This window comes from Podarcis vaucheri (genome assembly GCF_965113315.1).
Source record: "Podarcis vaucheri genome assembly, chromosome: 7".
NCBI lineage: Eukaryota > Metazoa > Chordata > Lepidosauria > Squamata > Lacertidae > Podarcis > Podarcis vaucheri.
Window position 1 is genome coordinate 76891809 of NC_138765.1, and position 24174 is coordinate 76915982.

The 24174-nt window shown below is 46.6% G+C and overlaps 1 protein-coding gene and 1 long non-coding RNA gene across 3 annotated transcripts in view; one reads left to right on the forward strand and one right to left on the reverse strand.

Annotated features, from left to right (window-relative positions):
* Positions 1-24174, reverse strand: part of LOC309536555 — a 199205-nt gene that overhangs the window by 136755 nt on the left and 38276 nt on the right. The gene's annotated exons all lie outside the window — the stretch shown is intronic.
* HES4 (hes family bHLH transcription factor 4) lies at positions 2947-6319 on the forward strand. 2 transcript variants are annotated; one of them, XM_082229591.1, is made up of 4 exons: positions 2947-3433; positions 4121-4216; positions 4530-4617; positions 5526-6319. In XM_082229591.1, exons 1-4 carry the CDS (start codon positions 3326-3328, stop codon positions 6104-6106), a joined length of 873 nt encoding a protein of 290 aa, XP_082085717.1. In that variant the 5' UTR covers positions 2947-3325; the 3' UTR covers positions 6107-6319. The 2 variants fall into 2 exon arrangements, with proteins under 2 accessions (XP_082085717.1, XP_082085716.1); XM_082229590.1 differs by having other exon boundaries at positions 2949-3433; positions 5523-6319.

The following is a 24174-nucleotide window of genomic DNA, read 5'->3' on the forward strand; positions in this document are numbered from 1 at the left end:
ACACATTAGGAGGTTGCAGCACTGTGCTGACCCTGCCCTCTCATGTCCATGTGTGATGATGAGCCTATGAATATACCCATGGCCAACAGATGTGTGTAGAGCCATGCAATTAAGGGGGACCTTGGACCAATCAGGATTTCCCCCTTTGCGTGTACATGGGCATGGTGGTGTGCACATAGGACGTTTTCTTATGCTCTCCAAACATAGAGCCAGTGAACTGTGGGGCTGCCAGGTGTGTTGGCAGTAGTCGCAGAACACAATCCTGCTCCCTCCACCAACACATAAAAAGTGTTCTTGTAAATACCGCCATGTGCCAGGTAATAGTTTTAAGAACACTGGGATATAAGAATTACTTTTTAAAAATAATAATGCGGCAAACATGCAACAGAATTTTATTTCTGTAACTTGAAAGCCTGGGTAGAAAATAAGTGTTTTATCTTCTATATCAAGTCCACAAGGTTGCCATACATACGATTCCTCTTCCCACCCCATCCCTTTTTCATTTTGTGTGGAATCTGTGAGCAGCCACTGTGTTTTGTTACTGTGGTTTGTACAAGATAGATAGATGATAGATAGATAGATGATACATCCTAACACCCTAAAAATAAAGTATATGCTGGAGCAACAAAGATCCGGAAAACTGCTCCAAATCTTGACAACATTCAACACACATATAGTGGGACAGAGAGCAAGCCCTGTTGAGAGACTGCATATTCTCTCTTGAACGGGAAGCTAAACAACACTAATGAGAGAGAGAGAGAGAGAGGAGGGAGGCGTGGTTTTCCCATGAACTGCTTTCCCTCCACTCGATTGCACAGTAGGACTTTTTTTTCTGGAGTCTTTCCTCCTCCTTCAACCCCCCTCCCTCTTCCCAGTATGAGAGAGCGTGTATTATGTGCTAGTGTGTGCGTGCGTGCGCACGGTGCAGGAAGCCAGAAGCCCTTTGGCACGTGCTCCCGTGGGCGAGGCAGGAGGAAAGGAAAAGGAGAGCAGGAAGGGCTTGCGCGAGCGAGCCAGTGAGCGCGCGCGCGCGCCCCAATTTGGCTTGCCGGGGAGCCGGGTGGAGGCACGAGAACAGCTGGCGGCTGCTTTAGCCGCTGGGTCCGGGAATGGGGGTGGGGAGGGAGAGACTCTTGATTGACAGCTCCGGGAGTTGCCAGCCAATAAGAGGCAGCTTGGCTTGCAGCCTTTCATCCATTGGCTGCCTGCCTGGCAGGGCTTCGCGTGCCGGACCAGCTGCTGCTGTGGCTTGCTTCATTTTTTTTTATCCCCCCCCCCACCCCACCCGCTCGTTTCCCTCCCTTGCTGCTGGAAAGAGAGTGGTTTCTTTTCTTTCATTTGCAACAGCTGGAGGGAGATGTGGGCAAGGTTTTGTCTGGAAGCAGCGGTGGGTTTTTAAATCGTGCATTTAAAAACTATGCAGGTTCTTTCCCCCCCTTCTCTCCTTTCCTGCATGATTTGGTCGCTTTACTGTTGCGCCTTATGGAAAATATGAGTGAGGTAGCAATTTTCTAATGCAAATAATATATAAAAGTATGAAGAGATAACGGGATTCCAGCTGGAGGCCAAGTACTTGAAGGTTTATTCTTTTAAAAGCGGTCTAGTTGGTGGGTTTTGGGTTAAGACTGCAATCCTAGTACACACACTGTATCTAAGAGTAAGTCCAATTCACCACAATGAGATTTACTTCTAGGAAGGTAATGCATAGGTTTGCACAGCGAGACAATTAGATGCATCCAGTGCTAGTCCTACTCAGAGTAGACCGATTGAAACTAATGAACCTACGTTAGCCATGTCTATTAATTTCAGTGGATCAAATCAGTTGGCAGCAACCCAGTGCTCAGTTAATTGCTCAATGCTTATATATCTTTTTCTGAAAAAGCAATCTTATTGATAAAAAAGCAGCAGTGCTGTATATGTAATATATATCCAACCGGATATCCAAATACTTGCAAATATGAATAACATCAAAGCAGGCTAAATTAAAAAGGGAGCGCACTATTTATCACTCCATCCCCATCCAGCTGTATCTAAACAAGAAACACCCTAGCGAAAAATAACAAAATGAAAAATGAGTACAAAATTTAGCATAGGGGATTAAGGCGGGGTTTTTTTTACCCTTTAAGGAAATTGCAAAAGCAAAAGTCGGGATGAGAATCGTTATCACAAAGGCCGTAACACATACATAGCAGCCCAGCTTTTTCTGAAATTCTCAGCATTTGCTTCTCCCTCGCCCCTTCAGTAACAGGGGCTGAGAGTTGTTGTTGTTTTTCATTCTACCCTCCTTCCCTTGCCATATGTAGCCTACAGCAACTGACCTCCTCAAATATCTGGCCTGAGAACTTTCTCCAGGATTTTCTACGCCGATGGGAAGCGGCTCCCCAAGGGCTTTCCAGGCAGGGGACATTCCCAGCCCTACCTGGAGATGCCGGAGGTTGAACCTGGCACCTTCCGCATGCCAAGCAGGTGCTCTGCCAGGGCCTTTCCCCGGGCTGCTGCTGTTGTTGCGGAGTGTCCCTCCAAGCCTCTCTGCACCCCCACCCCCATTTTGCAAGGTAAAACTGGGATTGATACATTCCTGTCCTATTTAAGTTTGGGGTGTGTGTGTTGTATTATAGAAGCCTACCGACTTGCTGTACAGGTTGCCTTGCACACCTCTGTTTTTGAAGGGGGGAGTGTTGCTGACACCCCCCCCCAAACACACACACACCTTTGTTCCTTCCAAGCTGCTGGTTTCAATCCAGCCTTGGGAGATATTTTTTATATATATATTTGGAAGCTCAGCGCGTGACTGACAGCTCGCGGGGGCGTCCTCCAATCGGCGGCCCCGGCGGGGTGAGTCCCGTCTCCGATTGGCTGCCAGGAGTGTGGGAAAGAATGCGGAGAAGGTTTCACACGAATTGGGAGCTGCCGCCGGCTATAAAGGCGGAGGGGGAGTTTCCTCGTAGCCTGCCAAGCCAGCAGCGGCTCTGCAGCAGCACAAGCGCGGCGGAAGAGCGACTAGCCAGGCGCGCAGGCAGCCGCGCGCTACGTCTCCCCTTCGCCGTGCGCGCGTTGACGCCTGATTGCAAACACAGACTTTACTCGACCCCCCGCCATCCTTTTCCTTGGTCTTTTGGCCAGCAAACTCTTAAGCTGGGATAAGTAACCATTGCAGCAACCTTAAATACATTGGCTACCAACATCGGATGTACAGTTTTGTTTTGCTTTTTAAAAACAGTTGATCCAGTCTCCCGCCCCTACTGTAATACTTCCAGCGCTGTTTTGCGACGTCCCCCGATTTTTGTTTTTTTCATTTCTGCATTAAAATCAAGAAACTGCAAAAATGCCGGCTGATACTATGGAGAAGCCTACTGCCTCCCCGATTGCGGGTGCCCCGGCCAGTGCCAGCCAGACCCCCGATAAACCCAAGAGCGCCAGCGAACACAGAAAGGTAATTTCCCTCATCTTCTCCCCACCCCGCAAAAATATACTGATTTGGGATTTATTTATTTTTTAATGTAGCTTGCGTACATGTGTGTGACTGCGCAAATGGATCTCTCCTCTCTGCATCCTTTAGCGAATCTTACTTATTACTCCAAAGCTGTTTACGTACCCCGAATCTCCCCATAAAATGTGGGTGTTTAATCTGCTGGCGTTTTCTATATAGGACCATCTCCCAAATAAATTACCGTGTGTGTGAAATGAGCATGTGAATATGGTAGCAGCAGGCAAGTGATGTATGTTAGATTGGGGGAAGGGGGTGGATTAGCCTTGTGCCTTTGGGTCAGTGCCTTGACAGGTTTGAGTATTATATGGGGAGGGGTGGGGAACAATTTTAGGGCAAAGCTGTGGAACAAAAAATGGGAAGTTACATTTGTTTACAGAGTTGTTGTGTTGGTATAAGCATGGGGGGGGGGCTTCTTGAGAAGGCTTGTAGTGGCTGGGATGGGTGTACAATCTGAAAAGGGCCTCAAGTCGACCCAGCTACCTGGAGTAGCTTACTAAGTAACTAAAGCTATGCATGTTGCAGGTAGCAGTAGCATTCAAAGTTGTTATTGTGCTCGTATACAGGAAGAGAGATAAGAGCGCTTATCTGATGCCCACCTAAATTTCTACCACTTCTCTGTCTTCCCCTCAGTCTTCCAAACCAATCATGGAGAAACGACGCCGTGCCAGGATTAACGAAAGCTTGGGCCAGCTCAAGACTCTCATTCTGGATGCTCTGAAGAAAGATGTAAGTTTTGATTCAAGGGGGCAACAGATATATTTGGAGAGTTCCTTTTGGGGGCGGTGAACTGCATGTACCCGAGTTCTCTACCCCACCCTGGAAAGGACCCTTTTGATTCTGGTACTCACACTTAGCTACCTGGTTGACTTATGGCCATCATGGGAGGGGGAGAGATAAGCAAGAGGCGAATTGGTCCCAGATGGCCAGATGCAGCAAAGTTTTTGAGATATGGGGGAAGGGACTCCTTAGGTTATTCCTTGTTGCCTTGCCTCCCACAAATGGAATAAACTTGCTCATCATGCTTGTTTGCTTTCCACAGAGCTCCCGGCACTCAAAGCTGGAGAAAGCAGATATTCTGGAAATGACAGTAAAGCACCTGCGGAACCTGCAAAGGGCCCAGATGACAGGTGAGTGGCAACCTTCCTACCGGCAGATTTGGGTGGGCTGCAAATGGGGTGGGGGGTGGAGATGGGGATTCAATTCGGAACTCTTTGTATGTTTCTCCCTGACTCCTGGCTATCCTGCTTGACAACCTTCAATCTGATGCACGTAAAATAAAGCCTGGCGATTTGGCTGGCCTCCCTCCTTTCCTGACCCCTTTCCAGTTAATCTGCTTAGCACATTTGTACACATAGAAAGCGGCCTTATGCTGAGTCAGAGCACTGATCCCTATATCTCAGCACTGTCTACAAGGACAGGCAGCGTCTCTCCAAGCTTTCAGGCAGGGAATCCTTCCCAGCCCTACCTGAGGATGCCATTGAGGGCAGAGTTTGGGACCTTCTACACACAAAGCACACACACTAACTGTGGCCTATGGCCCTCCTTGGCCCACACACTGCCCTTGCCTCCAGGATATCTTATACCCCCTTTTTCTAAAAACAAAAACAACAAACCCTCACAGCAAACCTGTGAAGTAGGCAGATTGTCTGGGACCACCCAAATGTGTTTTGTGGCTCAGCAAGGATTTTGAACCCCTGCCCTTCCAGTCCTGTATTTCATCACATTCCCCTCCAGAAGGGATTTATCCAAAGCCACACAAGAAGCTTCATGACTGAGCACCATGAGGGGTTTGAACCCAGCTCTTCCTTCACCAAATCCAGGTTGAGATACCCTGACCTGCAATTCAGCCAATCCCCATAAGCTTAAATGCACAGATATAATTAGCTGTTGAGGAGCAATTTCGGAGCTGGCATGCAGCTGTTCATATAAGAGAGGAAAGGAAAGGAAGCTGCGTCTGCTGAACTCAAAAGGCTTTAAAAGATCCAAGCCGGCTAACCCTTCTCCTTCTTGTTTCTTTCCCCCTTCTTTGCAGCAGCCCTGAGCGCTGATCCTACCGTCCTAGGCAAATACCGGGCAGGATTTAACGAGTGCATGAATGAAGTGACTCGATTCCTCTCCACCTGTGAAGGAGTCAACACAGATGTCCGTGGCCGGCTGTTGGGCCACCTCTCCACCTGCCTGAGTCAGATCGTGGCCATGAATTACCCTGCGCCCCCACCACCCCCACCACCTCCAGCCGCAAGTGGACAGCCTGCCCATCTGGCTCAACCTCTGCATGTCCAGTTGCCAGGACCTGCTGGAGGACCTGGGGGGATGCCAGTGCCTTGCAAACTGAACCCTGCGGAAACCTTGTCTCCGAAGGTCTACGGGGGCTTTCAGCTGGTGCCGGCAACTGAGGGCCAGTTTGCTTTCCTCATCCCGAACCCCGCCTTCCCGCCTGGCTCGGGGCCAGTGATTCCTCTCTACGCCAACGCAAACATGCCAGTCTCTTCCGGCAGTTCGACAGCAACTCCTTCCGTCTCCCCAGTGCAGGGGCTCACATCCTTTGGGGGAAGCTTAGCGCCAGTCTCCCAAGCTGGTGGGGAGCGCGGTGAAGCTGTCTGGAGGCCTTGGTGATTCTCTCCTCTGAAAACAGACACCATTTTCTGCTCCCGCTTCCTACCCCCCACAAAAGGACTTGAATTTGGTTCCGTTGTATGGAACCTGGACTTTGGTTTTTGTGTTAAATGCACCCCACCCCACAAACTCCTTATTTATTCATTTCCAAAGGTTGGGAATTCAGTTTGTATTCTTACTCTTTTTTTAATTAAAAAAATTGTTTATGTGAAATACTTTGGTTTGGTTCTGTTTTTTAAAAAGGAAAAGTCTTACAGCACAATCCTATGTGTTCCTACTTTTTAAAAAGAAAAGTGTTGCTTCCCAGGAAACTGGATATAGGATTACAGCATTAGTTCTGTATCAAATATTCCCATACTATGCCAAAGCTTCTTTCTTTTTTTGTGAGTCTGTATGCCTGATGTTTTGGTTTGTTTGTTTGTTTTTTAAAAAAATAAAATATGTTGGAAAGTATTTGTACAAATAAAAACTTTCTTAAACTAGAAATGTTGGTGTGTTGTCTGACAAAGGCTGGGGGTGAAGGTGGGATCAGCTTTCTAAAGAGTCCTTCCATCTCAAGCAAGGAAGAATTAAGGCCTCTTCAGAAGTCCTTTTTATTGTGCATTCATGATAATAGCATGGCAGTTTCACACTATCCCACTTTCGTACTGGGTGGACACTCGGCTTTGTTATCAATCAACACATATCCCATAACTTTCTGCTGAGATCTGGTAACTTTATATCAACAAGTGATGATGGTGGGTTTATCCAACTCCTGCTGCGTTATAGCACAAGAGTGTCCCTCCAGACAGCAATAATACTGTATCACTGGGGAAGCATCACAGAACAGCTAATGAAGTAGGATGGTGTCCACCATTAATCCTCCACTAACACACTATTATTGACATCTGTGACATGTTGCAGATTACTCCAGCAAACTTACAGCAGTCTGTGGGGGCCCTTTGCCTCCAGGTGTGCAGATAGGCAAGTGTCTCTGTATTGATTATGAAAAATACAATGGTGCTAGGAATCCTGGTCTCTTCCTTCCTGGCTTTGGATGTGCCACAAATACTATGTTGTTTGCATCTGTGCGTTCAGGCATGTGGACAAGCAATTTTCCAACCCTGGGTCACTCATTTCAGCACCATGGGCAAGTTTTAAAAGTGTGGGATGGAGGAAGGTTAAATAGGACTACAACCAACTGATCATCTGGGGATGCTTTCGGTTGACTAAAATGTAGCCCTAATTGATGAAGCAGTGGATGTTAAAAGTGTGTGTGTGTGTGTGTGTGTGTGTGAGAGAGAGAGAGAGAGAGAGAGAGAGAGAGAGAGAATGGCTGTGTCTCCAAAAATGATGCCTGCTGTGACATGCCTGCAAACAATATGTTTTGGGTTTTGGTTTTTTGCTTCAGAACTACTGTCTTTAGTCATACACATCAACTGAAGCCATGGGTGTAGCTAAGGAGGGGCAGGGGGCAGCTCTCCCCCCATCAAGAAAAACAATAGAAATACTTAACTGACCAATCACATCAGTTCCGCGCCCTCCCCCAACAAAAGTCCTGCCCCCCCCCAAAAAAATCCCAGCTACGCCCATGACTGAAGCCACAATCTTAAGAAAACTTAACTGGAAGAAAATCCCCAACAGAGTGAGGGTTGACCTCTGAATAAACATGCCCCAAACTGTGTGCTGCACATGTTATATGCTTTATCTGCTTTTTGTTGTAATCGGGCAACAGCTGGAAGGGTGGAGGAACCCTATAAGCATACTCTTGCAAAGGCTTTGCGTGCTATATATTGCCTCCTATCTCCCCCCACCATTCTGGAAATGAGGTTTCAGAAAGTAAAATTATTCCTATTATGCAACAAAATATTTTGACAAACCAAACCTTATTTGCTCATGTTTTCTTTCCCACAATTTACAAAGGGTTCTGGGCGTATTCCAATATATCCTTACGTAGGTTACATTGGTACCGCTCCGGCGGGAAGGTAAATGGCGTTTCCGTGCACTGCTCTGGTTCTCCAGAAGCGGCTGAGTCATGCTGGCCACATGACCCGGAAGCCGATAAAGCGAGATGAGCGCAGCAACCCCAGAGTCGGTCACGACTGGACCTAATGGTCAGGGGTCCCTTTACCTTTACCTTTAGGTTACTTTGACAGTGATGTAGCCCTGGGGTAACAAGTCACATTGGGGAGTTGAATTTGCAACTTGGTCATCACCCTAACATGCTGTCTGCATTGGCTGTATCCAAGAGGACCCACTTCAACACCCACTTCAAATGTAAAGTGAACATGACAGGCCCAAAAGTTATTCTGCAGCTCAGATTTTCATCTGAGCTGGAAAAGAACCCAAGTCCTGCCTCCCACTTGTAAGTCTATGTGAACACCCACATCACCTTCGCTTCCACAGCAATTGGAATGGGCAGAAGGGAGGTTTCTCATTTCCCTTCCCCTCCTCAACACTTACAATGGGTGTATGCTGCATGCTAGATAAGGAAGCCAAACCTCCCTCCACTCAACCCTCAGGAGTTGGGCTGGAGAGGTTGGGTGTGTTGGTAGACAGGTAAGCGGGTGGCTGGAAGAGCGGTTTAGAGACTTGCCAGGGCAGGGCTGAGGCACATGTGGTTCTCCAGATGTTGGACTACAACTCCCATAATCCCTGGCCATCTGGCCATGGTGGCTGGGGCTGATGAGAAGGGAAGTCCAACAGCACCAGAAGGGCCATCTGTGTTAGGGCACTTGCAGGGAATGCCTGAGTCTGAATTTGGGCTCAGCAGTGGACCTGGAATTAACAGCAATCTATTTTTCAAGTTTGGGGTGAAATTGTTTTTCTGAGTCTGCCTCGGGGAGTTCTCCTCCTTGGTAATGAAGATTTTGGAACCAATTGCCCACCTTTTCTAGGTCTTGGACCTCTATCATAGTTTTCCTTGAGCTAGTTTACAGGAGTTTCTGTGGTAGTATTTGCAACAGGGGGAAAGATGTCATGTGTTTACACCTCTGTTGGACCTTTGCCAGCCTTCTATGCTGGGAGCAGGGGGCAAACATGCAAGCCTCTCCCTGTGGTACAGCTTGGGGGCCCTGCATACCTCCGCCTACATCCTGCCTTTTCATGTGGCAAGGAAATTATGGGATGGTCTTTCTAAAGTCTGTTTTCCATGTTTCACGGGCAGGGGGTTGGGTGGAATCTCCTCTGAGAAGTCATTCTCTCTCTCTTTAGAATGAGCAGTTCTGGAGCACAAAACTGGGCACTGCACCCATCTGCCCTTTCCCCAGATGTGCAAGGACTGGATGTAGCTCTTTAGGGTTGAAAGGCAGGCCACAGAGGCACCGGCGTTGTCACTCCAAACGGCTGAGGTCTGGCATTTGGAAAAGAGCCCAGAAACTAAGCCCTGGACTAACTAATTCTTCTGTCTGCCTTCGTGGCTTATTCTGTAGCTGGCATTAAGCCAGCAATTTTATTTCCTTAAAAAGAGGTGCTGGGTGTGTTTTTTTAAACACACACACACACATCACGAGGCCATCACACCTTCTGACCCAGAAACTCTGATCCAGCTGAGCAGGAAGAAACTATGACTACTTTTTCTGCAGGAAGATTAAGATATGCAGCATTATTATTAGCCCAGGCATGTTCCTCTTTGACTGAGCTCTAGCACAAATTATATGTACGGTTGCCAAGTGGCTAGTGGGGGGTGGGGGGAAAGCCCTGATCCACTCTTGCCTCTTTACATAAATGTTTGAGTCCCAGGACCAGGTTCACTCACTGGCATCTAAGGTAGAGCTGGGAAAGATACCTGCCTGAAACCCTGGAGAGTCACTGCCAGATAACATTGAACTAGATGGATCAGACATCTGGCTCAGTATCAGACAGATCCTATATTCCTACAGGGGCTACTGCAGGGGTCAGCAAACTTTTTCAGCAGGGGGCTGGCCCCTCAGCCCTTGTGGGGGGTCGGATTATATTTTTTGGGGGGGAGGGAAATGAACGAATTCCTATGCCCCACAAATAACCCAGAGATGCATTTTAAATAAAAGGGCACATTCTACTCATAAAAAAACAAGCTGATTCCTGGACCGTCCGTGGGCTGGATTTAGAAGGCGATTGGGCCAGATCCGGCCTCCAGGCCTTAGTTTGCCTACCCATGGGCTAGTGCAAAAGCTGGCAACACTAGTGGCTATCTACCAGTTCTTCTGGCAGAGCTACTGTGCCTCTAACTAACACTTTTCTGACAGGTAGAAATTCAACAGGCAGAGTTCACTCTTCTTTTGTCCTCAACAGAAAGCTGCAAGTATGTAGGGAAATAATTAACTTGACATAATGGGCCCCACTACTTCAGACTGTAGGCGGCGGATATCTCTTCTGGATGTTTCTTCAGATGATTGTGGTGTGTGCATGTGTGTGCTTGTGTTTTAACTCTCCGCAAGGAAAAAGCTAGAACATCAGGAGACAGTTTCTGCCTCAGATATCTGCCTGCCATGCTGGTTTTCTGTTTATAGCAATCAAGGTGGGCTGTTGCACTGATGGGGCAGTATTCAGCTGAGTTTTACTCAGAGGAGACCCACTGAAATTCATGTGCCTAACTTGGTCACATTCATTAATTGGTATCAGTGTGCCTACTCTGAGTAACTCTTAACTGAATACCACCTGCATTTCTCCCGCCACCCACCCACCTTCAGTTTTATCCAAAACAACCCTGTAAAGGTAGCTTAGCCTAAGAGACACCAACTGAGCCTAAGGTCACTGATTGAGCTTCATGGCTGTGTGGGAATTTGAACCTGAGACTCCTGAGTATTATCAACAGCTACTAGCAATGATAACTATGTTTTATATCCGCTACTGAAGGCAGAATGCCTCTGAATATCAGTTGCTGGAAACCACAGGAAGGGTGGATGTTCTTGCACTTGAGTCCAGCTTTAGGGATTCCCACTAGGGCATCTAGGGCTGGCTACTGTTGGACAAAGTCTTGGGAGATTCAGGGCTCAAATCCCCACCCAGCCACAAAGCTCACTGGGCGACCTCAGGCCAGTCATTCAGTCACAACCTCACAATGTTGTTGTGAGGACAAAATATGGGAAGAGAAAAAAGAAGCTGGGTACAGTTCAGTCGGTAGAGCATGAGGCTATTGATCACAGGGTTGCGGGTTTGAGCCCCATGTTGAATAAAAGATTCCTGCATTGTGGGGGGGGGGGTGGACTATATGTACCTTGGGGGTCCCTTCCAACTCTACAATTCTATGATTTCTAAGTATGTATGCCACCCTGAGCTCTTTGGAGGAGGAGAGCTGGGATTTAAATGTAATAAATATATAAATACATACACACACACGTGTGTGTGTGTGTGTGTATGGAGGCGAGGAGGGAGAGGACACCAGCTGCACTGCTCCAACTTCTCTAGAAAAAGTATAGGATAAAACAGGAACATTTTTATATAAAAAAGTTTAAAAATCATAATTCAGCCTTCAACCCAAATTTACATCTGCTGTCAGGAAACATACTTTGGTAGGAAGCTTTTTGGGGGCAAGGTGCACAGAAAGGGGGGGGGAGAGATGTTATACCCTATGTATTTTCTCTCATTTAAGGAGCTAGAGGGAAGCGGGAAAAGTTAGCCTCCCGCCTTACAGGAGAGCTGGGCAGTGAAGAGCCTTGGCCCTTTTGTCGAGAAGGGTAATTAAAAGGTATAAAAGGTCTCATTGAGTATGCAGCGGGCTCTTTTGCAAGGCCGAGAGTCTATTGAGATGCCTGGGAATGCAAGGCAGAAGGGTTAAATGTGCCTCTTTCCTCGCTTCCCACCCCCACCCAGCCACCCCCCTCCCCAGAAAGCCCGCTTTCTCATTGACAGGGTGAGATGGACTCTCATACTCAATAGTGTTGTAAATTCAATCGCCTGCCTTCACAATGCTCACCTCATAAAAGAGAATAATTCAGCCCTGTTCTTTCCCCCCTCTCTTCTTCTCTATCAGCCTCCCCAACCCCCATCCCTGCCCAATTTCATCCTGGTGTGGCAGAGAGGGAAAAGAATGGAGGGAAAGATAATTTTTGCCACCCATTATGACACACACCAACACACACACACTGAGTGCACTAATCCCAGCCAAAGGTGAAGCAATTGCAGCAAGGCCTGGCTGCAGACGAATGAGACATTTTAAAATTGGCACTGATCAAGAAAGTCATACAACAAGGCATTTGTTCGGAGGTAAGGGGGAGGCAGGCAACAGGTGATGTGGCTGCCTGGAGTGGCAATTTGGCGGTGAAGATAATAAACAGCAATACTGTTTAGCCTTCGTACAGCAGTTGAACATTCGAAGCAATTCCTATATGTTCAGCCAGGAATCCTTACAACAACCCTGTAAAGTAGGGCAGTACAGTATTATAGTTACTGTTGTTGACAGAGAGAAGCGAAGCATCATTTCTGGGGAAGGGGCTGACAGGTCACCTATGTTATGCCAACTTTACGCATAATGGGGGGGGGCAGTAGATAGAGCTGATCTATGTTGCCAGAATCCTCAGAGGGATTTTCCTGCACACACAAATACACCCCTTTATGTGCCCTACATCTGAGGTCAGGGTCGGGGGAAACAGCCCAGTGGGCCAGATGAGGAGATCTGGAGGGCCAAGTCTGACTGGAGAAATGAAGGTTCCACACCCATTTTATATCAGATTTGACAGGTTGAAAAGAGAGTCAGTGTGGCATAATGCTTAGAGTGTTTAACTATGACCTGGAAAACCAGGGTTCGAATCCCTACTCAGTCACCATTTCTTAGCCTAACTAATCTCCCTCACAGGATTGCTGTGAGGATGAAATGGGGAGGAGGAGAACCATTTACACCACCTTGAGCTCTTTGGAAAGCAAAGGTGGTATATAAATGTAAAATGCTGGAGCAAAGGTGTGTGTGTGCCTTCAGTCTTAGCCCTACTGATTAACCGAAGAAGGGCAACCTTAATCTGTGATTAAAGCTCTTGTGTTGATTCCTCTACAAGTTAAATCAATTCAAGTTTGTTGCCCTCAATTTTGGGTATATATACCATGCACCCTAGGAATGCCTAACTCAGACATTGGACATAACTGAGTACAAATCAGAGTGTGTTTGTCTACACAGACAAGGGATCCTGATTCTCATGATCGGGGCACCTGGCTGTGCAGGTGTCTGGACTGCACAGAGAGCTCTTACACAAGAAGCAGAGCTCACAGGCAACAACTCTCAGGGAAAGAAGACCTTGCTTCAGTGGTTGTCACTACCAGCATTGTCACTGTGCCCCACTCCAGTCTGTACTCAGATATGCCTTAGCCATGAGAAACACAGGCTGCTGCAAGAGCAGAAACAAAAAAATAAATAAAAATTATGCAACTAAGTGAACGGGTTAACACAATCGTCTTTCTTAAGGTTGCTTTCGGAAGGGCAAAGTAACAGGGTTGCTGTCAATGTAAGGTGAAAGTCCAATGAAGTAAGGCTTACAATAGTCGATAATAATATCAATGATGATTTTGTTTGTCATATCTGGACTGGGAAAGGTAATGGCTAATCTTTGAGGTGTGTGCTACAAGTCCAAAGTTTATTGTGTGATGCGTATCAGACAGAACAGACCAAGGATAGTGGGCCTTGTTTTGTTAAGATGATCACTTCTTAGTGCTCAGAAATGATCAGCAGGATTCATCAGTGGGTTGTATCCAACTCTGTTGGGTTGTGCCCAGTGCTAGTCCTACTCAGGGTAGACCCAATGAAGTCAATGAACATGTGTAACTTAGTTCCATTAATTACAATGGGTCTACCAGAGAAGAACTAAGTTGGAAGCTCACACAGTGCATAGTAGAATTCTGGAATTTCCTCCCACTCAGGAGGCAGTGATGGGTCACCAACTTGAATGGGTTTTAAAAGAGGTATGGACAAACCACAGAGCCTAGGGCTCGCCGATCAGAAGGTCGGCGGTTCGATTCTCCGCAACGGGGTGCACTCCCATTGCTCCTGCCAACCTAGCAGTTCGAAAGCACAAAGTGCAAGTAGATAAATAGGTACCGCTCCGGCAGGAAGGTAAACGGCGCTTCCGTGCGTTGCTCTGGTTCCCCAGAAGCGGCTTAATCATGCTGGCCACATGACCCGGAAGCTGTACACCGGCTCCCTCAGCCTATAGAGCGAGATGAGCGGCATAACCCCAGAGTCGTCTGGAACTAATGGTCAGGGGTACATTTACCTGTAAGGCTATCAATGGCTACTAGCCATGATTGCAAAGCTAAGCAGGGTCTGGTATGGTTTCAAATTGGATGGGAGACAGTGTGTTGAGAATCCTGCACTGCAGGGAGTTGGACTAGATGACCCTCGGTCCCTTCCAATTCTATGATTCTATAGCGATGCTTTGCCTCCGTAGTTGGGGGCAGCAATGCTTCTGAATATCAGCTGCTGGAAGCTACCAGAGAGTGCTCTTGTGCTCAGGTCTTGCTTGTGGACTTCTCACAGGCCTTTGATTGACCACTGTAAGAACAGGATGCCATGGGCCTGATCCAGAAGGCTCTTCTTATGTTCTTATGCATGTAACCCATTTAATTTAATGGTCATGTTAGTAATGTCCATTAATTTTGATGGGTCAACTCTGAATAGGTCTAAAATTGGATACCACCCAATATCAGGACTGATGGCTGGGAATCCACAGAGAAAGACAGTCTCCAGGAGATGACTCCCTTGCTGGGAATCTCTCTTTGGCTTTTTCAATGCAATAACCATCAGCGTTTGTGAAAGGAGTTATCTTTTAGCTATTGGAAGGGGCAGAGAAAGAGAGAACATAGGAAGTGGGCACAGATATTCCTCAACTCAGAGTCCAACTTAGTCATTTTGTTTCCAGCTCCCCCTTCCCAACAACAAGGGAAAGAAACCTATTTGCACTAATTGCTGTATATCAGTTTTGAAGGAGATGTTATCTCAAGGTCTCACACTAACCACAATGGCTTTGCTCTGTCTTCACTGCTGGAGACACTATGCCTCAGATTATCAGTTGCTGGGAATCACAACTGGCACCAAACTCTTGCTTGTAGGCTTCGCAGAGGCATCTGGTTAGCCACTGTGAGAACAGAGCAATGGACTAGGCAGTTGTTTGGCCTGATTCAGTACTCCTATGATGTTTTTAAGCAAATGTGAGAGTTTACCTAGTACAATATAATCGTAATATATACAATAGGCTTTTTATTTTACTTGTAATACAGAAGTCTTGTACAAGACTTCTAACCCTCTTAGCAAAGGCTCAGTAATTTTTCTTTTTTTAAAAAAAACTACCAAACAAAACGAAAATAGATATCCCAACCATGCCCAAAAGGCACAACCCTCCATTTTGCCCACTGTGAAGCATGTAACTGGCTGAATAAGGTTGGCAATGTTTGCTCTTGTGCAGTTTCAGGGATTTATTTATTTAAAGCTGTGCATGCATAGATGCAGAAATACCTGTGTTAATGCCCAGAATGGGAAAAGGGTAGAGGAGGACCAATGGGAGCAGTGATTGAGCGGCCACAAAAACACAGCCCAGATGCAGTTTTGCAAAGGTTTGCCCATTGTTGTAGGCAGCAAGCAGCAGAATAGCAATGAATATTGTGATGTGGGGTGGGAAGGAAAAATGTGATGTGGGGTGGGAAGGAAAAATGTAAATTAACTTGCGGGGGGGGGGGTCACCTTTCAGTGGTGCGCCAGGGTTCTTTTTACACTCAATTTCAGAACATCCTGGCTTTGGGAACATTTGAACCTCAGACTGCGTTATATACCATGTATTTAAAGCACATTCCCCAACCAACCCACAGAATCTTGGGGACTGTACTTTGTGAGTGTCAGAATTGGAGTTGGGGCAAACTAGAAAGTTCCCAGGATTCTTTTTTTGATGGGGGGGTGTATGTACTTTAAATGCATGGTGTGTAACATAGCTGGTTCTAAGCCCAATACCACAGCTATATATCACCAAATTAAAATTAGAGTGACCAGCGGGAGGAGGCAGGGAGGGATCCGGAATCCTAACAGATCCGGCTTGCACCGGGGAAAGCAGCCTGCCAAGGGCCCGGGTCAGCTGTCGACTTGGCTGCCCTGGAGCGAGCGGTGCGCGCTGCTGGGCCGGCGGCCGCGCCGTCCCTCCGCCGCCCTGCCGCGCGCGCTGGCTGGAGGTCATGAGAATGGAGCGATCTCTCTTTCCTCTCCCTCTCTCAGCGGAGGCTCCAGCAGCCCGAGGCCGGGCGCGCCGCCAAGCAACCCAGAAAATCCCTCCTGGCTTGAGCTGCGTGCGGCGGCGGCTGCTGATGGCTGGCCGGCGGCCGCCCGCCTCTCGGCGAGCCAACTAGCGTTCAGCCGCCCACGCGGGGCCGGGCGGTGGCGCACGGAGCGAGGAGGGAAGGAGGGAGCGGCGCGCAGCCCTTCGCTGGCGCAATCGGCGGCCGGGTGGCCCTGCCTGGCCCCGCTGGGAGGAAGGAGGTGGGTGGGCCCGACGGGGCGGAGCGGCTGCCGAGCGAGCCAGGGAGCGTGAGAAGGAAGCGCTGGCCTTGGGCGCTACCGGTTAGGGTAGGGACAGCCCCGAAGGCCGATCCAGCTCGAGTGAGTCACGCTTCCCAAGGCTGCTGCTGCTGCTGCTGCTGCTGCTGCTGCTGCTGCAATCCCACTTCCCTGGCAGCCGGCCCCGTCGAGCTTTCTCTTGAGCAGGAGCGTGGCGTTGCGCGGGCGGCCGGCGGTCGCCAACGCAAGCCCTAAGGCAGGGAGAGGAGACCCATTGATGAGCTGGGGCATTAATTTCAGTGGGGCCACGTGGAGTAGGACTTAGTTGGATGCCATTCTTATCTGCTTATGCTTATCTGGGAGCCTTCACTGATTTCCCCACCCTGGGCTTCGCCCTACATGTGCCCATTCCACCTCTGAGATCGATAGGCGGAATTGCCACACAACACCCCTAACCACATTTGTAAGGACATCATTGTTTCGTGCCACACACTTTGGAACTCCCTGCCTATTGAGATCTAGCAGGCACCTTCACTGTACTTTTTTCCCCTGCGCCTGCTAAAAACTTCCCTGTTTAGACAGGCCTATCTAGAAAGTTGAGGTAATTTTAATACGTTTTAGTATTTCAACTTTTGTAGGGTTGCAAGTTTTTTGTTGATTTTACTGTTTTATCTTTTCTAAATCGCTTTTGAGTTTGTTTGGTTTTGTTTTTTTACAATCAAGCAGTGTATAGGTAAAGGTAAAGGTACCCCTGCCCGTACGGGCCAGTCTTGTCAGACTCTAGGGTTGTGCGCTCATCTCACTCTAGAGGCCGGGAGCCGGCGCTGTCCGCAGACACTTCCGGGTCACGTGGCCAGTGTGACATCGCTGCTCTGGCGAGCCTGCACCAGCGCAGCACACGGAACGCGGTTTACCTTCCCGCTGGTAAGCGGTACCTATTTATCTACTTGCACTTTAAGGGTGCTTTCGAACTGCTAGGTGGGCAGGAGCTGGGACCGAAAGACGGGAGCTCACCCCGCCGCGGGGATTCGAACCGCCGACCATGCGATCGGCAAGTCCTAGGCACTGTGGTTTCTACCCACAGCGCCACCCGCGTCCCGCACAAGCAGTGTATAAATGTTACTAAATAAATAATAAAGAACCAAATCTTGCCTAAGAAACTTTTAACAAAAATCTTAAGAATTTTAAATTATGTTTTAAATATGTTTTTATTCTCTTTTTTAATGCAGTGTTCGAAATGCCAAATGTTCTAGGCACATTTTGTGATGGGGAATTTCATTAGCGCAAGCAGTTTCGGAGCTCTGCGCCTAACATTTCAGATTGAAACTGCAGAGTGGAAGGAAAGGAGGGTCTTTTTCTGCCTCCTCACTTCCAGCTACTCTCTGTAGACTGGAGAAGTGACCCTCTTAAGAATATTAGGGAGATGGGCAGGGGAAGGACTAGACCATGTGAAAAATGAACATAATATTTTAGATGCAGTTCATTCATTTTCAGCTCTGTATTCTTGTTATAAAAAAGCATGCCCAGACATTCTGTTGTGCCCATAACCTACGTTTAAGGTGCCATTTAGCTCCTAGCTTTCATATCTCAGTTTCTAACACTGTTTTAATGGCATTGTTTTATCCTTGATGTTTGCCATCCTGTGCTACTAGTCACAATGACCTTACTCTTCCACCACAGCTGGAGACAGGTTCCCCACAAGCATCTTGGTGGCCACTGTGAGGACAGAACGCTAAACTAGATGGGCCGTTTCTATGTCTGCTTATAAGGGTTTTAGTCTTGTTTTAAATGTATTAGTTTTTGTGTTTTTAACTGTTTTATATTATCTCATGTGTAAATTTCTTAGAGTTGCTGAAAGGGTGATCAGTAAATCAAATATAATTATAAAATAGTAATGATCAAATATTCCCACTTCTGCACGTCTTTCTGCCTCCATTTTGGCTGGTTCCTTAGACACTGGAAGAGGTCCTGTAGCTGATTTTCCTTACTCCAATGCAACACAATTAAATTTTTTAAAATGGGAATAAAAAGCATCTTTCTATTTTTGCAGTGCCCTTTGGAAACAGGCCAGACTTGCATATCAGACTGGTACATCAGTGCTCTTCATTTCCTATCTTGAACCAATAACCTTATGTCTCCTGATAAAGAAGGAAAACCTTGAGTTGGCCTGATTTAATCAATCCACCCTTCTAGATTAGCTAAACAAGCTATGTTCACAGCGAATACTGTTTTTAAAAATCAGTATTTTTAGTATGCTCAAATGTGAACTATATACATTTTTGATTACTAACTATGTAACTTCTATATAGATACTTTTAAAAATAGTTGTTTGTATTTGATTTAGTTTTATTAGATGTTGCTAAAATTATTTTGTTTTGATGCTTGTCATTATGTTTAATCAAAGTTGTTGCAGTAGTTGCAGTGTATGTATTTTGGGCATATGATTTATCAAATCCTTTCATGAAGTTGCTTTTCTTGGATTGTTGTTTTTCTTGGATAATTGAGAAATGTTAGAAAAAATACAGTATCTCTTTCAAATAAAAAATTAGGTATAAATACACATCTCTCACGTTGTCATTTGGGAAGCCATCTCACCATTTGCAGGCTGCTCAGTTCTAGCCTTGCTGATTCAGGTAATTGTGATTTAATTAGGATTTCTCACCTCTGCATAAATAATAAATATTTTAGATTTGGACTGCTAATATTTTATAAATTTTTATGTCATTAAGCTCATTTATCATCTTTTCTGTAATTAAGTTCTACTAAGTAATGTATTTGCTATGTGCCTGAAGAAGCATCCTTGAAGTTTTCTGTGCGCTGATACAAAGGGGGACTAACTCTCTCTCTTAATGTGGCAGTTGTAGAGGAAGCTTGAGGTGAAAAACATTAACTGTCAGGCTCAGTGACTGCTGCATAGAAATCATGCTGGGATGTTCCCTCTGAACAGAGCATAACGTGGCTTAAAGGTAAAGGTAAAGGTACCCCTGCCCGAACGGGCCAGTCTTGCCAGACTCTGGGGTTTGTGCGCCCATCTCACATCTATTGGCCGGGGGCCAGCGCTGTCCGGAGACACTTCCGGGTCACGTGGCCAGCGTGACAACGCTGCTCTGGCGAGCCAAAGCCGCACACGGAACGCCGTTTACCTTCCCGCTGGTAAGCGGTACCTATTTATCTACTTGCACCCGGGGGTGCTTTCGAACTGCTAGGTTGGCAGGCGCTGGGACCGAGCAGCGGGAGCGCACCCCGCCGCGGGGATTCGAACCGCCGACCTTTCGATCGGCAAGCCCTAGGCGCTGAGGCTTTAGCCCACAGCGCCACCCGCGTCCCTATAACGTGGCTTAGGTCCAAGCTATCTGAAAGACCATATTCCCTCATATTAACCTGCCTGGGTCTTGAGATCTTCAGGGTAGCCTTTCTCACGGTTCTGACACCTTCCCAGGCACATTTGGTGGGGATGCAGGAAAGGGCCTTCTCAGGAGCTGCTCCCAGATTCTGGAACTGCCTCCCTGGAGAAGCTAGCCAGGCTCCCTCCTTGTTGTCCTTCTGCCGGCAGATGAAGACCTTCTTGTTCCAATAGGCTTTTTGGGAATTGACTGCTTTTAATGAAAGGGCAGGTGCTGTTTTTATTGTAATTATTTGGATGTTTTAAACAGATTGTATATATGTATATAGTTTTTATTCTATTAATGTTGAATTGTTTTTAAAAATTATTGTTTTTTTTTCCATGTTTTTAGTGATTCTTTTTTAACTGTAAGTTGTCTCGAGTCCCATTAGGGAAAAAGGCAGCGTATAAATAAATATACTACCATTATTATTATTATTATTATTATTATTATTATTATTAATACTAATATTATTATTATTGTCACAATAATCCCTGCTCAGTGTACACCCATTAAATTTAACAAACATGACTAACTAAGGTCCATCGATTCCAGGGGGCCTATTCTGAGCAGAACTTAGTTCGATAAAGCCTAACAACAGCAGTAGTTCAGTTGTTCACTACAAATGTTCATAAGGCTCCCCCCCCCCCCATATAAACACTTATAACTGAAGCACTGCCTGGGAATAAGCTCAATTGAACACAGCAGAAATGACTTCCAAGTAATTCATAGGATGCATAGGATTGGGTTATGCATCTGCAATCCAATGCACATTCACCGGCGAGGAGGCTAGAAGTATTTCTAGGTTGGCTTGAGATAGCTTTCAGAGTTAGGGGGTTAGGTAGAATCATGTGTGAAGGGAGCATCAAGCAGCTGTTGGCCATCATATAACCTCTAGTTCAGAGCCAGTGGACCTGCAAGTACAAGCTAGTGGGCTCAGGCTTCTAGGTAGGGCTACTGCATTTCCACCCCACTTATTAGGGCATCTTGTTAGTCACTGTTGGCAACAAGATGCTGAAGTACACTGAACCTTGGCCCAGCTCAGTAAGACTCTTCGTTATATTCCAAGTGGCTGTAAGGCCCTATGCACACTTGTTTGGGAGTGTGCCCCATTGTGGGAATTTCAAGTCAATATATGTAGGGTTGGGGCTCTAAGAGGTGGAAGAAATTTGACCATGCTGAGCCAATAAAATACTTGCAAAATAAAACAAAAACCTCCCTTATTTGTGGCTTCCTTTGCACCTGGAACTAGACTTTGCAGCGGAACTAAGACTACCTTGCAGGACAACAAAGGGTCTATTTAGCCCATCGTTCTGTTCCCAGCAGCTCCTGGCCAGATGTTGTTAAGAAGCTCCCAAGCACAAAGGGAACCCCTAGCTGCACTCTTGTTCTCAGCAGCTGGCTTTCCGGAGGTGTACTACCTCTGTATGTCAAGCTTGCTGTAACAGCCACTGTAACTGCTGTGACATCCACTTGCTGTAACAGCCAGCATGGCCAATGGTCATGGGTGATGGGAGCTGGTGTTCAATAGTGTCTGGAGGGCACCACATCTCCATTCCAACACTTCCTGCATAGGAGGCTGCCTCATACAGAAGTCAGTTAGTCCATCTATCTCGGTATTGTCTACTGAATGGCTGGCAGTGACTCTCCAGGATTTCAGATGGTGGTCTCTCTCCTTGCCCTACCTGGAGATGTCAAGAATTGAACCTAGGACTTCCTGCATCCAAAGTATGTGCTCTACCTCTGTGCTACAGCCCTTCCATCAAGATACAGGGACACAGGAAGCTGCTTTGTACTCAGTCAGACCACTGATTCATCTAGCTCAGTGTGGTCCCGAGACTGATTGGTAGTACAGTGGTACCTCTGGTTACATACTTAATTCGTTCCGGAGGTCCGTACTTAACCTGAAACTGTTCTTAACCTGAAGTACCACTTTAGCTAATGGGGCCTCCCGCTGCTGCCACTGCGCGATTTCTGTTCTCATCCTGAAGCAAAGTTCTTAACCTGAGGTACTATTTCTGGGTTATCGGAGTCTGTAACCTGAAGCGTCTGTAACCTGAAGCGTATGTAACCCAACGTACCACTGTAGTTGACCAGAATCTCAAGCAGGAGACCTTCCCAGCCCTACTTGTAAATCCAGGGACCACCTACATGCTAACCGGGAGCTCTATCACTGAGCTACAGCCTAGAATTCACCTCCAGATCTGATTGTTTTTAACACCTGAGCTGGAAGCAGGGCTCCAGGGTTTCAGATGGAATCTTTCTCAGTTGTACCTGGGTACGCTGCCAGGCAGATACTCTATCACTGAGCTATGGCCCTTTTGCTTGTGTCAATGACTTTGTTCAAGTTTACTTACAGTCTACAGACCTTCGGATTCTAAAACCAAACATTTGATTCCGTACAATGAATGGGATAGTAACTAAAAAAAGACAAGGAAGCACACTAACCGCCCATTTTTCATTCTAAATCTTTTTTAAGTAGGACAAAATCAAAACCAGTAACGCTTAACAATTCTGCAAAAGTTTCTTTTGACTCATCATAGTTGGGATTCAAATGCTGCAACAGATTCAGTTTACATGAGACTCAGGTTGTGTATCAATGACCAGAGAGTCTGTAAAGCACTCTAAAGGTCTTCATGGGAAAGGAACAATCAAGGGATCCATAAGTCCAGCTCCTTTATCCATATAAAAATTACAAAATATGGTAACAGTTCCTAAATATTCACTACCACAGGTGAAAACACAATGATCATAAGAAATACCATTAAATCTTTGAAAATAACTGAGGGAAGAACAAAGTCATGTTAGTGCAAACGCTTCCCTATATTTTGGGGCAAATAAGGACCTAAAGTAATTAAGCACAAGGTTCACTAGCTTAGATGGGCTTTCAATGCAGATTAGACAAATCCATGGTGCAAAATAGGGTCACTTGGAAGTCCCCATGGACACAGGAAGTCTTCCTATCAGTACCAGGTGCTGAGGAAGGCTGTTGGTTTCATACCCTGCTTGGGCGTTTTCAGAGACATCTGGCTGCTAACACAATTCTAGACCTCTATGAACACCATATATTTAAAGCACATCGCTTCCCAACCAAAGAATCCTGGAAACCGTAGTTTACCTCCTTACAATTCCCAGCACCCTTTACAAACTACAGTTCCCTGCATTCTTTGGGGGAGGTCATGTTGCTTTAAATGTATGATGTGTACACAGCCATTATGAACATCTGGCCTGATCCAGTCTGGTCTTTCTTTCTTTCTTATTTATTTATTATGTACTTATGGCCCCATTAGGCAAAGGTTGGCATTTTATTGGCCAATATACAGTCTAGCAGAAACCAGGCCATCAAAATGTTTTATTTAGAAAGGTGTACTTAACAGAAGATGGTGCTAAGCCTACAGGGCAGAGGGGAAAGGCCCTGATCCGAGAGAGCTATTGGAAGTGGGCGCTGCAGTAGGTCACAACTGTCCCAAGTGGTGGGCAGATTTATCCAAGCTGTTAATTTGATTAATTGAAAAGAAGTGCCTCTAGAGAAGCAGTCGCGTTCTCAGGGGTCAAGGGAGGTCACTGAGCTGAAGCACTCAATCAGGACTTTCTCTTAAGGCCAAAGGGGATTGGAATGCCGCCTCTTTCAAAGCCGGGCAGATTGGCGCCAAATTTCTTGCATTGCTCCCTGCCTCTTCTGTTGCACTCGACCGAACACACCCGCCATCACAAACAAAGGCAGCAAATCCAGCTCAATTTGGCCTGTGTGTCTAACTACCAATCCTCATACAAAAGGAAACTGGCATAAAATAAATAAAACAGCCTGTTTTCCATCTGCAGCCTTCATTTAAGGGCACCTTCATTCACAGGCCAGCTGAGAGGATTTAGCGACCCTCGTGCAAACACGAGTGTGCCCCCATCTCATGCAATTGCGTTTTGAAAGTGACCACTGTTCATGGAGTTTTGGGGCTGCCAGTTACTTTACTCCCCTTTCCCTTCCCACCTCCTTGGTGCAGCACTCCCTCTGGTGGTGATGCCTGGAATTTGTCAGCTTCCTGACCAGTGGGCTGGTGGCTGTTTCTGTTGGGTTGCATCCAATGCTAGTCTTATTCAGAGAGCAGATCTATTAGAATGAATGGTCCTGACTAACTTAGGCTCATTAATTTCAGTGTGTCTTCTCTGAGTCGAACTTAGTTGAATGCATGGATTCTTAGTTGGAGCGATATGCGGAACTGCACTGTTACATATTATGCATTCCACATTTGTAAGAAACCAATCTT

What these genes read in the sequence shown, in the direction of transcription:
- HES4 (XM_082229590.1), top strand. Translation starts at nt 3,326, where the DNA reads ATGCCGGCTGATACTATGGAGAAGCCTACTGCCTCCCCGATTGCGGGT. An exon ending in GCGCCAGCGAACACAGAAAG is followed by an intron (nt 3,434 to 4,120) that starts GTAATTTCCCTC and finishes TCTTCCCCTCAG; the next exon opens with TCTTCCAAACCAATCATGGA. An exon ending in GCAAAGGGCCCAGATGACAG is followed by an intron (nt 4,618 to 5,522) that starts GTGAGTGGCAAC and finishes CCTTCTTTGCAG; the next exon opens with CAGCCCTGAGCGCTGATCCT.